The following is a 14,755-nucleotide window of genomic DNA, read 5'->3' on the forward strand; positions in this document are numbered from 1 at the left end:
TACAGTGTGAGGAGATGGAGGGAGGGGTGCCCTTCGTGCCCTTTAATGAGCAGCTTTCAGAGTAATGAGTAAGTGTGTTAACCCTGTGTGTGTATGTGTTTTTGTGTTACCTTGTGGGCACACATGAGCGTGTGTATGTGTCTGTGTAAATATATAGAAATGTATGTAAAGGTGGCACGTCTGGTTTTGTCTTATATCTCTTTAGGACTGGAGAGGCAGGTGTGAGTTTTTCCCTCCACCCCCCACCTCTTTTTTAAGTTTATTTTATTTTTGAGAGAGAGACAGGGAGAGAGAGTCTCAAGCAGGCTCCGCACCGTCAGCACGGAGCCCAATGTGGGGCTCAAACTCACAAACCATGAGATCATGACCTGAGTGGAAAGAAAGAGTTGGCCGCTTAACCACCCGAGCCACCCGGTCGCCCCAAGTTTTTCCCTCTTGAATGGTACATATGTAGGCAATTATGTGTTTGCTGGTTTATTGCGCTTTTTGTCTGGGGTTAAAGTGACCCGTGTATACCTTAGAATTCTTTTTCTGAACAAAATCTGTGCGGACTGAGGAGAGAAAACCCAGGCAGAGTTGGTACCAATGATGTGTCCCAGCCTGTGCCCCTGGAGGAGCCCCTTTCTTAAGTCTGGCCATACTTCCTGGGTCTTCTGACTCTGAAAGGCTGCTTGGGAGCTTGGCATGCACAGGGGAGAGCGCCTGGAGGCGTTGGGAGGCCTGGTGGGGGTCTGGCTGTGTGGGGCTGCATGGCATTCGGGCACAGTGCCCACGTTTGCCACCCCTGGGGATGGAAGGTGGCTTCCACCACCTTGATGCTCATCCCAGCTCTAGACTTCTCTGACCTGTCATCAGGATTAGTGCCAACAATCCAGGCTTTGTTTTAAAGTACCAGGATGATGTTTATCAACTGAGCAGAGTCTGGGGATCAGGAGTTGTAGAAGCTTAAAGAAGGGGATTGTCAGTGCTTTACTGAGAAAGGTCTCCTCCTGCCTGGTGAGGGGGCACGTCCGCTTTACCGTAAAGTCACATTAGTACATCATCTGTCTGAGATTTGTACCTTTTGAGGAAGACCCTGTGGGAGTCAGCACAGTATTTGCACGAGCTGTTGGGTTGAAATCCCATTTAGAGTACAGATCGTTAGAACTGAAACGCACCCGGAGAACAATCTGTGCTGTGTTGAGTGCAGCGAGGTGTTAGCTCAAGTGTGGGGGAGGCTGTCCCTGCCGCAGTGAAGTGACGTGAGTGCTGCTGCCCCCTCTCCCTGACACTGGGGCCGTCTGGGCGTTGTCCCGGCAATGTCTGATGACACTTTGCAGACGGAGAAGCTGAAAGGGTTCCGCACTCGTGTACCTGCCTCCTAGGTTCTGTCTTGAACGTGTCCTTGCTCTTTGGCACATCTGTCCCAACTGCCCATCCACAGGTTCTTTCTTGGGGAGGGCGTTTGAGGTTTGTATGTGTGAGTTCATTTCTTTGTAAATACTTCAAGTGTGCAGTTTGCTTGCTGGAGTCCAATGTTTGTTGTTTTTTATTTTTATTTTTTTATTTAAAAGTTTTTTTTTTTAATGTTTATTTATTTTTGAGAGGCAGAGAAACAGGGCACGAGCAGGCAAGGGGCAGAGAGAGAGAGAGAGAGAGAGAGACAGAGAGAGAGAGAGAGGGAGACAGAGAATCCGAAGCAGGCTCCAGGCTCTGAGCTGTCTGCACAGAGCCGGTGGTGGGACTTGAACTCACGAATTGCGAGATCATGACCTGAGCTGAAGTCAGATGCTTAACCAACTGAGCCACCCAGGCGCCCCTATTGTTTTTTAAAATTCGAGGTAAAACTAACCGAGTGGAATGCCTAAGTGTTAGGCGTACGTTCCTGAGAATCACTGCTCTGAGTTTTTCTTTCCAGTGTTTAAGAGCTGTTTTGTTTTTCTTTTCCTTAGTGAAACTTAACTATCTTAGAAATCCTTAACGAAACTTAAGTTCTAATGGATCAAACCCTTTCCCCCTTGCCTGGCTCACAGGGTCTTGACAATGTTCACAAACAGAGAGTAGCTGAAGTGCTGAATGACCCTGAGAACATGGAGAAGCGGAGAAGCCGGGAGAGCCTGAACGTGGACGTGGTCAAGTACGAGAGCGGCCCTGACGGAGGGGAGGAAGTGAGTATGAGCGTAGAGTGGAACGGGGTAAGTACAGTACACAGCCGCCGGCGTGCTCGGCCAGGCGCTCTGTCCCTGCGTCCCCCGGCCGCGGCCTGGGCCAGTGTCCTGCAGGGGTGCCTGCCAGCACTTTCCTCTTGTCTTATGTGCCACTTTCCTGTTCTCAAATTACGTACAAAATTAAGATTTCTGTGAGTTTTTACCTTCTGCTAATGATGAAGTCTGTTATTTGTTTGAAGTGGTAATTTTCTTCTCCATAGGAACCCATGAAAGCTGTTTGGCTTAACTTTGAGCACTTAAATGCTGATTGAGTGTCCTGGTTATTTAAAACATAATCCATAACCTGGGTTTATTTTAATATTAGGGTTAGCGTGGCAGATAACTAACTCGCTTTGTTAACTTAACCCATTTTCATCGCTAACTCCAGCGCTCCTAATTTCACTGACCAGGCTGCTGTCGATTTTGTTAGAAGTAATTCAGATTCCTTAAAGGGAGATGATGTTGTCAAGTAGAACTTGTCTCTAGGAAAGAACAGGTTGGGATGGCTGCTGTTCGTGTCCCACCTCAGTGCTGAATATCATGTTTCCCCTGGGGGTCCAGGGGCTCATCTCTCTCCACTGCCATCTGCCAGAGGTTCTCGGACGCAGAACTGCAGAACTCGTGCCTGTGTTTGGGACCTGTCCCTCCAGGCTCTGCCTCTGGGTTTCATGACTTTGCCTTTATGGATGTTCTTACCACTGCTGTTTACCCAGTGGTTGCCGAAGAGCGTGTGGCCTTCTGAACATTTTTTTTCTAGTGTATTTTGGTCACACGTGGGTAATATTTTTGTCTATTGAGCTGGTATCTGTGGGATTTTGCTTTTATCAGAGAGGACTGAAAGCAGGATTAGCTTTAACGCACCCAGGTGCACTCTCGATTTTTTTATCATTATTATTTTTTGAAGTGGTGGTCCAGTTTGATTAGCTGATATGGTGCAGATGTTTTGCCAAATAGTAGTTTCGGGTTTTTCTATACTCCATCTTTTCGAGTGTATTTATTTGGGATTTTTCTATAGCTGTAGCGGTTTGGTAAGGATTAGCATTCTAAGCAGACACTTTGTACGTAATGTTAGGGGTCAGAGTTTCAGAGAGAACATCTTTTGACCGTCTTTATCTGGCAGCTGCCTCGCTTTGGGTTTTCCTGTGCCAAGACAACCAATCAGCATCCGCTTTGACCATCCCCCTGTCGGGCTGTAGTCCAAACAAAACGACGATGGCGCAGGCCCTCCTCTTGCCCACATCTGGCCACACTGTGTACTGTACTCTCCCCATGGTTCCTGTCGTCCTGCATGCCTGTGTAGAGGGCCACGTCCCTTCTCCGGCCTTTGGAAGCCAGGGTGCAGATTTGATACTCTCGAATGAAGTTCTGGAGGAGCTGTTTCTTGAGACAGTATTTCTAGGTCAACCTTCCTGTGAAATCCTGTCATAAAGTTATTGACAACGTGGAGTTGTGTTACGTCTTCAAGACTGAGACTCAGGGATGAGGGAGAGGCACTTCCCATCCAGGGTGGAGGGCTGGTAGGCAGCTAGTCAGGCCTGCCGCGGGGTCCCAGAGGCCGTGGGCACAACAGTCACTCCTCTGGAGCACACGCTTGGCCCTCTTTCCATTTCACATTTCCCGTCTCACTTTGGACATGCTCTCACTTAGGACGCTCACACGCCAGGCTTTGGACCCCTTTTTACTTGACATTAGACACTAGGAGCTCTGCATCTTTGACAGGATCCATCACAGGGCTCATCGATTGGCTGTGGGGTCCATTGGCTGAGAGAATCTAGATTCCAGATCTTAAGTCCTTCCTAAAACTCGCTTTGAGCAGCAGAAGGATCCCTTTTTTCAGAGTCTCAGCTCAAACAGTGGCGACTTGAGAACTGCCCAGGTTAACCAGGCGGGGAGCCTCCCAGGTTGGCGTGAACACCGCTGGGCCCCCGAGGCCCCTGCTCACATTCAGTCCGCCCTCACCTTTGAGGGAAAGCCATAGCTCTCAGCTTCTGAGGTGGTGGTACTGAGCTGTCCTGATACATGGTCGAAGTTTCATTTTCAAAGCATCCTTGTTCTGCTTTAAGAAGAGACCTGATAAAAGGCAGTATGCACCCTTGCATTTTTTTTTGAGTCAGCCTGGTTGAGGGGTAGTTTTGTGCAACCAAAGGAGCCCGGTTTAAGTGTCAGCTTCCAGTGAGGAGCTGGTAGACTGCAGTCCCCACGTTAGTCTTTGTCCAGGTGTGAGAACAAATGTCTCTTGCCCTCTGTGTAGGAGTGCGGAGTTCCCCCAGATGACAACGGGTTTAAGGACCGTTGCCACCTGCAAGCGCTAACCGGTGTGCCACAAGAGTTTCTAGTGTTACGCAGTCCAGATAAACTAGAAACGAGTTGGGAGTTGAGGTGGGTGTCAGGGCTAGGCCTGTCCTCTGTAATTTCACGCCACAAATCGTGAGTTTCTGTTGGCGGCTTCAGGGTTTTCCTGGCTTATTTTATCATCCCAAGAACCTGTTTTACATTTATAATGAGAAAATGCCACCTAGATTTTATGTTGGCGTTCCACATTAGAGTTTTTAAGTCTTTGAAAAACGGTTTCAGTGCTCTTTAAAAAGTTTAAAAACCGCTACCTTAGGAAAAAGCATCGTGTCGCTCTGTCGGGCAAGTGCTAGTCTAGTGGGGAGGATGGCGGGCATAGGCCTGGCTGCCCGGTTCCGTGATCAGAGCCGCTGATGCCAGACTGAGTACGTGTCCTCATTCTCCACACTCAGAAGTAACGTCTAAAACAGAGGGCAGCTAGTCCGAGATCAGGCACACTAGGCATAGTTGCTCCCTGCAGATAGTGAGAGTCTGGGTCTCAGCACAGGACTGAATTCTGTGCTATTAAAATGCAAGAAAAGTAAGGTTACTGGATATATTGTAACAATTCATAGGAAGTTTTTGGGTCAAATTCTTAGGGAAGTGCAGTTCTGTTCTTTTAGGTATGTACCATAAAGATTGTGATTAAAGTGTGACTTCCTCAAACTTATTTTTGTACAAAGTGTATAGATCTGAAAAGCATTGTCAAGAGAAGCCCGAGTTCTCTTTTATGGTCCTGCTAAAAATGCAGATGCTGTGTGCACAGGAATGCTTCCTGATACATCGGATTCCCTTTACCCTCTGTCCACACGGCTTTGTGTTCACTGAGGGCTGGTTCCCTTCAGATACACGGGCGTCCCTGGGCTGCCTGGTTACTAAGCAGTCGTATCTGCAGCCATGCCACGAGGGCCCCAGGAGACCTCACATGAGGACCCAGGGCCCCCAAGTCAGTCTTCTGCGCTCTGTCTCGATTCGCGCTGCCAGTGCCCTGCAGGCTCCTTCAGGGGGAGCCCGCCCACCTCCCTGTGTTAGTGCTCGCGAGAGCTTCTCGATCCACTGAAGTCTTGCCCGAGATTATGAGGAATGGGACAGTACATGCTGTTAATTAGAAATAGGCTTTTTACTTCTAAAAGTTACGTTAGGAACACAACTAGAATGTAACAAAAAATAGCAAATCACCTGAAATCTGTACTTAATAACTACTGCCCTGTGTTTCTCAGCCAATACACTATACACTTCTGTTCAGAAACCCACTTTTTTGACGTAAATACGCTTTCATGGCGGTCAGTGGAAAGTAGTAGAGGCCCCCTGAATAGAAGCCCACCGGGGTTGGGGCGGGTTCCCACCGCACTTCCCACTGGTTCTGGATGGCGAGGGGAGGGTGGGCAGCCTGCCCCAGCGCCCCTTCCCCAGCGGGGGGCTGCTTCCGGAACCTGGGGCCTGTGGGCCTGTGGGGGAGGGGGATGTTCACCGTGAAGTCCTTCTCCCGCGGTCCGCCGAGGGTCTGGTCCGGGAGCGCTGCCAGTAACACCGCTGGAGCGTAGTGATGAGTTGGGGGGTGGACAGCAGGTGTACGGTTTGTGGAGTTAACGTTTTAATGTCCTTTTTCTGAAAGACCAACAAGAACTTATGTTTTCTTGTCCTCCCAGCATTCGTGGGGAGTTGGTAACAAATTTTATTTTTCCATTTTAAAGATGAGAAAAATGAAGCTCGGGCTGGTTAAATGACTTGCTCAGCGTCCCATGGTGAGTCAGAGCGGGCAGGGGCTCAGGTCCCCGCTGTCTGGGGCTTCGGTACAAGACCGTTGGGTTTCCAGTCTGCTGAGACCCAGGATGCATTGCTGCCTGTGGAATCCATTTTCCATAACTAATTTTATTTTGGATTACCGACTGCATGTTTAAAATGTGCTGAAGATTCTTAAAGTCCGTGGTTTCTTAAAGTTTCTGAAATGTCTAAACTGTTAGTGCTTTCAAGGGAAAGTCCTCCCTGATTTCAGAGAGAACTTTATAGTCTAGGGATGCAGAAGGATTTCCGACGAAGTTAAAGATCATGAACGTGCCATTCCCGTGTGTAGCCTCTTTTTCCGGTGACTGTCAGGTCATTTCATTGTGGGATCTCCTTTATGGACAGTTGCCGGAAAACCTCGTTACAGTAAGTACCATGGAGATTTCTAGCACAGTGCCAAGCCATGCTCTGAAACTGGAATTTTATTTTGATGGCAGGAGTAACTAGTCTTAATAAGGTATGTGACCGATAAGGTGTGGCCCGGTGCCTCTTTGTGCCCGGCTGATAGGAGCAGGCAGAAGGTAATCCCAGATATTGAAGTGATTCAGAGCACCGCTGAGATCCGTGACCTAGAAATACTGTGAGCCGCGCTGCGCTCGTGGGGGTGGCTCTCTGCTCACAGCGGTTTCACTGGGCTCTCTCTCCGTTTCTGTCTGACAGGCCTAGCTGCCCTCTGTGACGCTCACACTGTCTCCTGCATGACGGGCGGCTCCTCCGGCTTTACTTCCCTCTCCAGTGCTGACTGCTGTGTGTAGCAATCCCCTAGGATTCTTGTCAGAGCTCCACCTCTCTGTGACTGGCCATCCCTTTCGGTGCTGCTGTCCTCTCGGGGGGTTCCTTATCTCTGTATACATGTAGCTTTGCCAGATATGTACTTAGTAATATAAACTGTGTTAATAAAAACCATTTACCGTGTGATACATGAGTTTAAAACTTAAGAGCGATTAGCTGTTCACTTTGATAAAAGGTAGTTAGAAGTACCCGCAGGTGTTGATGCAGTGGCATGACAGTGACCGTGGACGCTAGCTAGGCTGTAAGAGTAGGGCATGTGCCGCCCCCGTCGCACTCCGAGACCTGGCGAGGCCCCCCGGGCCCCGGGCTCTCCCCTTAGGATCTCGCTCAAGTAGCATTTGCTGTGTCGTCTCTGTGAAATTTTGGCGGTTTGGCTCTTCTCCACTAACCCTTCAGTGGTCAGTGATTCGTGTACTTGTGTCTTTCTAACTTCTAATAAACTCACTCCAACTGACCTGTGTCTTCGTGTCTGTCTGCTTAGTGGGACTTTTCACTTTTTCCATGGAATGCGGCATTGTGTGGCTTCTTGAGGGAATGGGGCTACTGTTAATCTTACTAAGTCATTCGTTCTGAGAATAAAAGTTGCTACAGACAATTTTTTTACTCTCTGTTCTTCATTTTCATATCCAGATAACTGCCAAATGTTTCACTTATTAATGTCTGAGTCCATTGTGATGAAAGCTGGGCAGTCTTTTACTTCCCACAAGGTGTTTGAGGGTTTTTAGTTTTTGTACGGAATGAACATTTTATTTCCTGTTCCAACCTCACTTATAATCCAACATTTAATAAAACTTTTTAAAAACTCACTGAAGGGGCGCCCGGCTGGCTTAGTCAGAAGACCATGCGACTCTCAATCTTGGGGTCTTGAGTTTGAGCCCCACCTTGGTGTGGAGGGTCGGGGAGGGGGGACTTATAAATAAATAAATACATGAGAATTTTTACAAAATTATAAAATTTACTAAACAAGCAGTATACCTAAGTATTGTATTTACATGGAATTGTTAAAAAGAAGTTGTCTCTGTCAGCTCAGCGTTTGGGGCCCAGTACTGTTACGTGGCCCGGATGCTTCTGTTTTTACTAAACGTGGAATTTGGTTTTGGTGATCTTCCAAGAAGCAGCCTTCATTTTCTTAAGACTTTTTCTGTGTGTGGTTACCTTTTGTTTTGAAACAGCAGTAAAACTTGGGGGGATGTTTTTTTGTGTGGATGTACTTCTTAATGTTCAAATGTTCTCATGGTCATTGGATTATCTTTAATGAGATTTAAAATGGATCGAGTTCTATTTCAAGTGTGTTTATATGCATGGCAAGTTGGTAATTTCTGTAGCAGTCGCATTGCCAGCATCACAGACAAGTAGGTCAGCCGTGACGTGAATTCTTGTTTTCATGCAGCTCTGCCTCTTGGGAGGTCGGCGGAGGACCGTCTGCGGTTTCACATTTGTTCACATTTCTTTCAGGACGGCACTGGATCTTTAAAGCGCAGTGGCTCCTTTAGCAAACTCCGGGCTTCCATTAGACGCAGCAGTGAGAAGCTGGTTAGGAAGCTGAAGGGAGGAAGTTCTCGAGAGAGTGAGCCAAGGAACCCCGGGTAACTATCTGCAGCCCCGCCGGGTGCCCAGCGGGCCCTCCTCCCCCAAGACAGCGGTGCCCAGCGGGCCCTCCTCCCCCAGGACGGCGGTGCCCGGCGGGCCCCTCCTCCCCCAGGACAGGCTGAGGGATGACCGAGGGCCTTCCGTGCAGAGGCCGAGAGGGCGGATGCCTTCAGAAGACATCTGTGCAAATCTTTGACTTCGTGGCATGTTCAGAGGAAGCCTTAGTGGTGGAAAGTGGGAACTTCGTATTAAAACACCCGAGCGTATTCACTTGTTTACTCTAGACAGGCGTTACTTATTTTTAAAATTAGCACTAGTTCATATCCTTTAAAATTAATTTTTAGTTAAAAAAAATAACATTAGTTTTTAAAATCCTTTTAAAATCAAATGATAACTGTGATTGTATTAAGCCCACACGGGTATTAATACAGGAAGAAAAATTGTTTTAAATAGAAGGGTGACAGTTTCAAGACTTTGTTATAAGGTGTTTCTTTAGGAGATTAAAAAACAGATTTCCCACGTGTTTAACAAAAGGTACACTCCTGCGTCCTAGAGTCTTTTGAACAATAACATGTAAGTTGTCAAAGGAATTTGGTTCTGAGGCATTCTGGTTTTGATCGGGTGTGTCAGCAGGAGATCGGCTGTTAACAGTGTGCATTTCTGGGTCACTGCTGGGGTCAGCATCCTGTTTGGGATGCATTTCTCACAGAGGCACTTTTTTCTGCTCTTTGAAGCTCTCAGTTCCTGAATGGGGCCTGCTTTTTAGAGATGGACCCTCAGTGAGACCCTGTCGTACACCTGATCCCACCGTCCGCTCTGCGGGTGACGAGTCGCCCACTGCTGGGGCACGGGGTCCCCTCCCGTACGTGCTGGAGACACCGAGGGGAGGGGCTCTTCCCGCTGCTTCCCTTGCTGGTCCCAGAGGTGTCCAGTCTCGTTCTTCTGACCTCTAGGCCCGGGGAGCAGAGCCCTGGGGCTGCCGGCCACCCTTGGCCCCACTCTGCCTGTGGCTGCACACATTGCTCGATGGCTCGCGAGGCAGGAGGCGCGATTTGGTTGTATAGGTGGCTGTCCCCCTGCTTCCCAAATGTTCGCGAGCCCGTTTCCGTGGAGGGAGTTTTATGGGCTCCACACATTTGTTCTCAAACTACCTGGAAGGAGCAGTGTTGGAAGCCGGTCGGGGTTTCTGGGATACATGAGGCTTAGCAGCAGGTTGCCGTCCTGCCCTGCCGACAGTGCTCGAGGGCCTGGGACCCGACAGGAGCGTGCATCAGGGAAACAGGTTTTAATTTGCCTTTGGGATAAAGTGCTTGTTTTAAAATATTTACAGAACTAAATGATAGGTCATCGTTTGCCTCACCGAGTTTTGAAAGTGTAAACTTTTTTTTACCGCGATGCGAGGATCCGCACAGACTGTTGTGCGGTCGCCCAGTTACGTTCCCGGGGCGGGTCTGGGAGCGGAAGAGATTTGTGTCACCATGTGGGCGGCTCCTCCAGGGCAGACAACCCGGCTACCAGGGGTGCTGGGTGTTCTGAGACTTTTTAAATGCAGAGCCCTGTGACATGGACCTTCTTCCCACGTGACGGAGCCCACAGTTTTTCTCCTGGTCTCATCCGTGTCTTCTGTCTTGATGGTGACACAGAGGCAGGGACCCTCCGCAGTGCGGCACGGGTTGCAGTGCCAGGACGCTGTCCGCCTGACTCCACACTTCACATCTAGCACTTTTCCTCTGTTATTCGAGATGATGCCTTACTGAACTTTATGAACAATTAATGATCTTAGAAATGTTATTCCATAAAGTGCAGAAAACTGAATACTCTTTCTGGGTACGAGTGACCATGTTCATTAACTGAACAGGTGGTTCTCCAGCTACAGCATCAGCATCTCGTGGGGGCCCGGTGGGGTTGTGAACAGACTGTCAGGCCTCACCCCACCCCTACGCTAGTGCCTTTCTAGCAAGTTCCCAGCAGGTGCTAGTGCTGCTGGTCCAGGACCATGGTTTTTTTTTTAAACTTTTTTTGATGTTTATCTTCAGAGTGATAGAGCAGGGGAGGGGCAGAGAGAGGGGGAGACACGGAATCTGAAGCAGGCTCAGGCTCTGAGCTGTCAGCACAGGGCCCCGACTCCGGGCCCGAATCCACGAACCGCGAGTTCATGACCTGAGCCGAAGTCAGACGCTTACCCAGCTGAGCCCCCCAGGCACCCCAGGACCACCTTTTGAGACTCACTGAACTGGGCATTCTTCCTGTGTTGCACACCCTGGTTTAAAACACCGAGTGTGAATGCAACTCCAGGAGGCTGGGGAGACCGGCTGGGAAGGCACAGTTGTTGTTACTTTCATCTTGTAAGGAAAGGGAATTTGAGGAAGAACGTTGAATGGCTTTCTTAGAGAATGCCAACCAGCAAAAACGTATGAACAAAGCGAGGGCTCATGGGGGGTGGAGGGGAGGGAGGAGGACACTTACTGGGATGAGCACCGGGTGCCGTATGTAAGGCAATTTGACAATACATTAAAAACATAAAATTTAGAAAAATATGCATAACAGGTGAAAAAGCCAATTTGCTGTTTAACAGAGTAATTAAATGTGGCAGAATATAACTTCCTTTTCATTTTCTTTGATTTTATCCTTTGTTTTTGGGTAGTTACGTAGAGAAAAACTTGTTCAGAAGTGTAGCAACCTGTGGGATACGTTGGGATGTTTTTGGTTTTTCTTTTTATCCTGGTTGGGGCATTTTGGGAGTGTGTTTTACTTGAGAATAAGTAAATTAAGGTCTGTGGTTTTGGTGTAGTTTATTCAATGAGAACTCGGTAAATACCTGTCGTTTGCTGGGCGCTGTGCTCACAGTTGACGCTGGGCACTCGTGTCGTGACCCAGGCCTTGGTCCACATTCCTAGTGCATTTTGTATGTGTCTGGTTGTGCTAATCCTTCGGATCTGTGCTTCAGTGTCACAGCTCTGCCCTCAACTCATAGGGTAAATAGTGTGCCCTGTGTCATAGGTGGTTCAAGTTCATAATTACAGTTCCTGTTGCAAACATTTAAAGAAGAATCCTTGAGGGGCGCCTCGGTGGCTCAGTTGGTTGAGCATCCAACTTCAGCTCAGGTCATGATCTCACGGTCTGTGAGTTCGAGCCCTGAGTCAGGCTCTGTGCTGACAACTCGGAGCCTGGAGCCTGCTTCAGATTCTGTGTCTCCCTCTCTCTCTGCCTCTCCCCTGCTCATTCTCTGCCTCTCTCTCTGTCAAAAATAAATAAAGTTTAAAAAAAAAAAAAAAAAAGAAAAGAACCCTTGATATTGGTTATTTTAACTTGAAAAGCTAAGGGGACTTTCTGTTTGAGGGCATCCCTGGTAGTGGTAAGCAATTGTGGTAACTTTATCCATAGTTTAAGTTTGGGTTTTAGGTTATTTTGCAGGATACTGCATCAAGTATTTTAAAGGTATCAAATGGGGGAAAAAAGTAAACATTGAAATCACTGTATTTCCTTAAATGTAAAGCATGAAATTTCTCTTAAATTTTGATTTAAAAAAAATTTGCTTTTGAGAGAGAGTGCGAGCATGAGCCTGGGGTGGGGGGGGTGCGGGGGCAGAGGGAGACACAGAATCCAAAGCAGGCTCCAGGCTCTGAGCTGTCAGCACGGAGCCCAATGTGGGGCTTGAACTCACGAACTGTGAGATCATGACCTGAACTGAAGTTGGATGCTTACCCGACTGAGCCACCCAGGTGCCCTAAATTTTGGTTTCTAAGCTTCGGAGTTTATTTTACTAGTAAAAAATTGGTTTTCCTTTTAATATAGAAAAAAATATAAAATACACGAACGTATATATGTATCTGATCTCAACAGTGAGCTTCGATTGTCTTTCTTTTACATGGTCATTCCGGGTGAGTGTTGAGATTTGGAGGAATCCCCAGGCTCCCTTCTTTAAAAAATTTTTTCAATGTTTATTTTTAAGAGATAGAGCACGAGTGGGGAGAGGCAGAGAGAGAGAACAACACAATCCGAAGCAGGCTCCAGGCTCCGAGCGGTCAGCACAGAGCCTGACGCAGGGCTCGAACCCACAACCCACGAGGTCATGACCTGAGCCGAAGTCGCATGCTTAACCGACTGAGCCACCCCCCCACCCCCGGCTCCCTTCTTAAATCAAACCTGACACAAAGGCTTGTGCCGAGTCTGAGGGTGGCGCTGGCCAAGGCTCTCAGCTCCTATACGTGCCAGGCTTCACAATGTGACGACGTAATGACACTTGGAATTTACACACACTACCTGAAGACAGATACTTTGCAGAGAAAGTGCTTTTTTTCCTGTGGGGCTCTAAATACAGTTAGAGCTGGGGCGTCCGTGCTAAGAATTGGGCGGACATCCCCATCCGAGCGAGATCTAGGCTCCCTCTCCATCAGGGATGGTGCCAGGGACTCCCCCATGGTGTCCCCCATGGTGACCGGGGCCTTTGAGGGGTGTCTTTGCCATGTGTCCTGCTCCCGGTTAACTGATGTGCCGATGGTTTGTCCTTTGCATGTCTACCGCCCGGTTGCAGCATGAAGCGTGCCAGTTCTCTGAGTGTCCTTAACGTGGGTGGCAAGGCAGCCGAAGACCGTGGTTTCCAAGTAAGGAGCCCTGCCCCACTTAATGCCCTTGACCGCTCAGGCCTACTTCGCCGGGCGGCTGCTGTTTGAGCAGCCGTGGGGACGTTTCAGTATTTCTGAGTCTTAGATAAAGAGGCGTTGTAACGATATTTCTGTATTCTGCATTAATTTGAGGAGGTGAATTATGGGAATGTTCACATTGTGAACGTTCTCAGTATATTAATTACCAATCTTTAAGTTTGATTAGCCTAAGTAAAATTTAAATATTCTGATAAAGTAATATCAGAATTTGGCCACTTAATTTTTGTTACTAATTTGTATGATTTTAGCCTGGGGTAAGTTTGTAAGTAATTGTCTAGTTACACTGTTGTTTAGCATCTTACAACTTTTCAGAACTTTACAAATGTAAGTGACGTAATGTCACTTTTACACTCAATCTTTAGCGCTTTTTTTTTTTTTAGCTGTGTGAGGCTTGCACGAACCCGTCACATTTAAAACTGTTGGCACCTTGTCTGTCAGAAATGGCCTTTTTGCTGCTGTTAAGCGTCCAGTGTGGCTGTCGGGGTGCGGCCCCGTGTGCCAGGCAGACCAGCAGCTGAGCTTGTGGGGAAAGAGAACCTTCTCAGCCAGACCTGCCCGTCATCACACCCATTAGCAGCTCCCCAGGTGCCCCAGCCCAGCTGCTAGACTCCTGGACGCTCACCGACAGGAACAGGCCTTCCTCCCCAGCCTGCACCCGTGGGGGCGGCTGTTTGCAGGGGCCTCTCAGCAGACCTTTGGTGAGAAGGTGCGAGACGCCAGTGGTGTCTGGGCATATTTTGAGCGTGCCTGGTAATGAGAATAAAAGAGGTGTCGTCTCCAAAGGTCTGGGGCAGCCAGGTCCCCTCACCCATGTCTCTCGGTGTTGGCACCTGTGTATGTGAGCGTCAGGGCTCTCGGAGGTTGACTTAAGGGTTGTGCAGCCGTTGTTACAGCTCTGAGACCACTTGAAGCTGGCGTCATTTGACGCACGGGTCGCGTATAATTTTTCTGTTTGTTTTTTCACGCAGGAACGAAATGATTATCTGGCAGACTCGTGAGCTCCGAGTGCCAGCCACACTGACCTGGCCCAACTGAGGGTCGGGGCAGAGCTAGATAAAAATCCCCGAGACTTAACGGGGACACTGAGACCCTCAGAGCTTTGCCAAGCTCCTCTACTCTGCCTGGGACTCACCTCCCCAGTGACCTCTTTTCTAGGTGGTGACCTCTACCACCTCGTGGCGGTTTGCCCCGAATTCCGTTAAGCTGCCTGCAGTCCTAGCGAGCTAGAGCTGCTGGATGGAGCGTGAGACTGGCCAGGCGTGGCGCCGGCAGCCTCAGCGTGTTTGGGACCGGCCGCTGTTCACGGACACTTGTACTTTCTGCCGCTACGCCAAGATCTGTTTGCAGTTTTAGTATTGTATTAAGGCTATAAATGAAGACTCCGGAACCTTAAACTGCATCTTTCTA

General features: G+C 48.6%; 1 protein-coding gene across 9 annotated transcripts in view; it reads left to right on the top strand.

Annotated features, from left to right (window-relative positions):
* The window catches only part of KLC1 (kinesin light chain 1), a 52,798-nt gene that overhangs the window by 32,876 nt on the left and 5,167 nt on the right, over positions 1-14,755 (top strand). The window contains exons 13-16 of one of the 9 annotated variants that reach the window (XM_040478323.1): positions 2,013-2,174; positions 8,550-8,680; positions 13,219-13,288; positions 14,317-14,742. In XM_040478323.1, the coding sequence (XP_040334257.1) occupies positions 2,013-2,174; positions 8,550-8,680; positions 13,219-13,288; positions 14,317-14,346 (393 nt within the window). In that variant the 3' untranslated portion in view covers positions 14,347-14,742. Of the gene's footprint in view, positions 1-2,012; positions 2,175-6,211; positions 6,263-6,962; positions 7,549-8,549; positions 8,730-8,762; positions 8,951-13,218; positions 13,289-14,316; positions 14,743-14,755 lie in introns of those variants that run through there. The other 8 variants (XM_040478324.1, XM_040478322.1, XM_040478326.1 and 5 more) reach the window with 8 other exon arrangements.

This window comes from Herpailurus yagouaroundi, unplaced genomic scaffold, assembly GCF_014898765.1.
Source record: "Herpailurus yagouaroundi ecotype Mexico unplaced genomic scaffold, PumYag 141, whole genome shotgun sequence".
In the NCBI taxonomy this organism is placed as follows: Eukaryota; Metazoa; Chordata; class Mammalia; order Carnivora; family Felidae; genus Herpailurus; species Herpailurus yagouaroundi.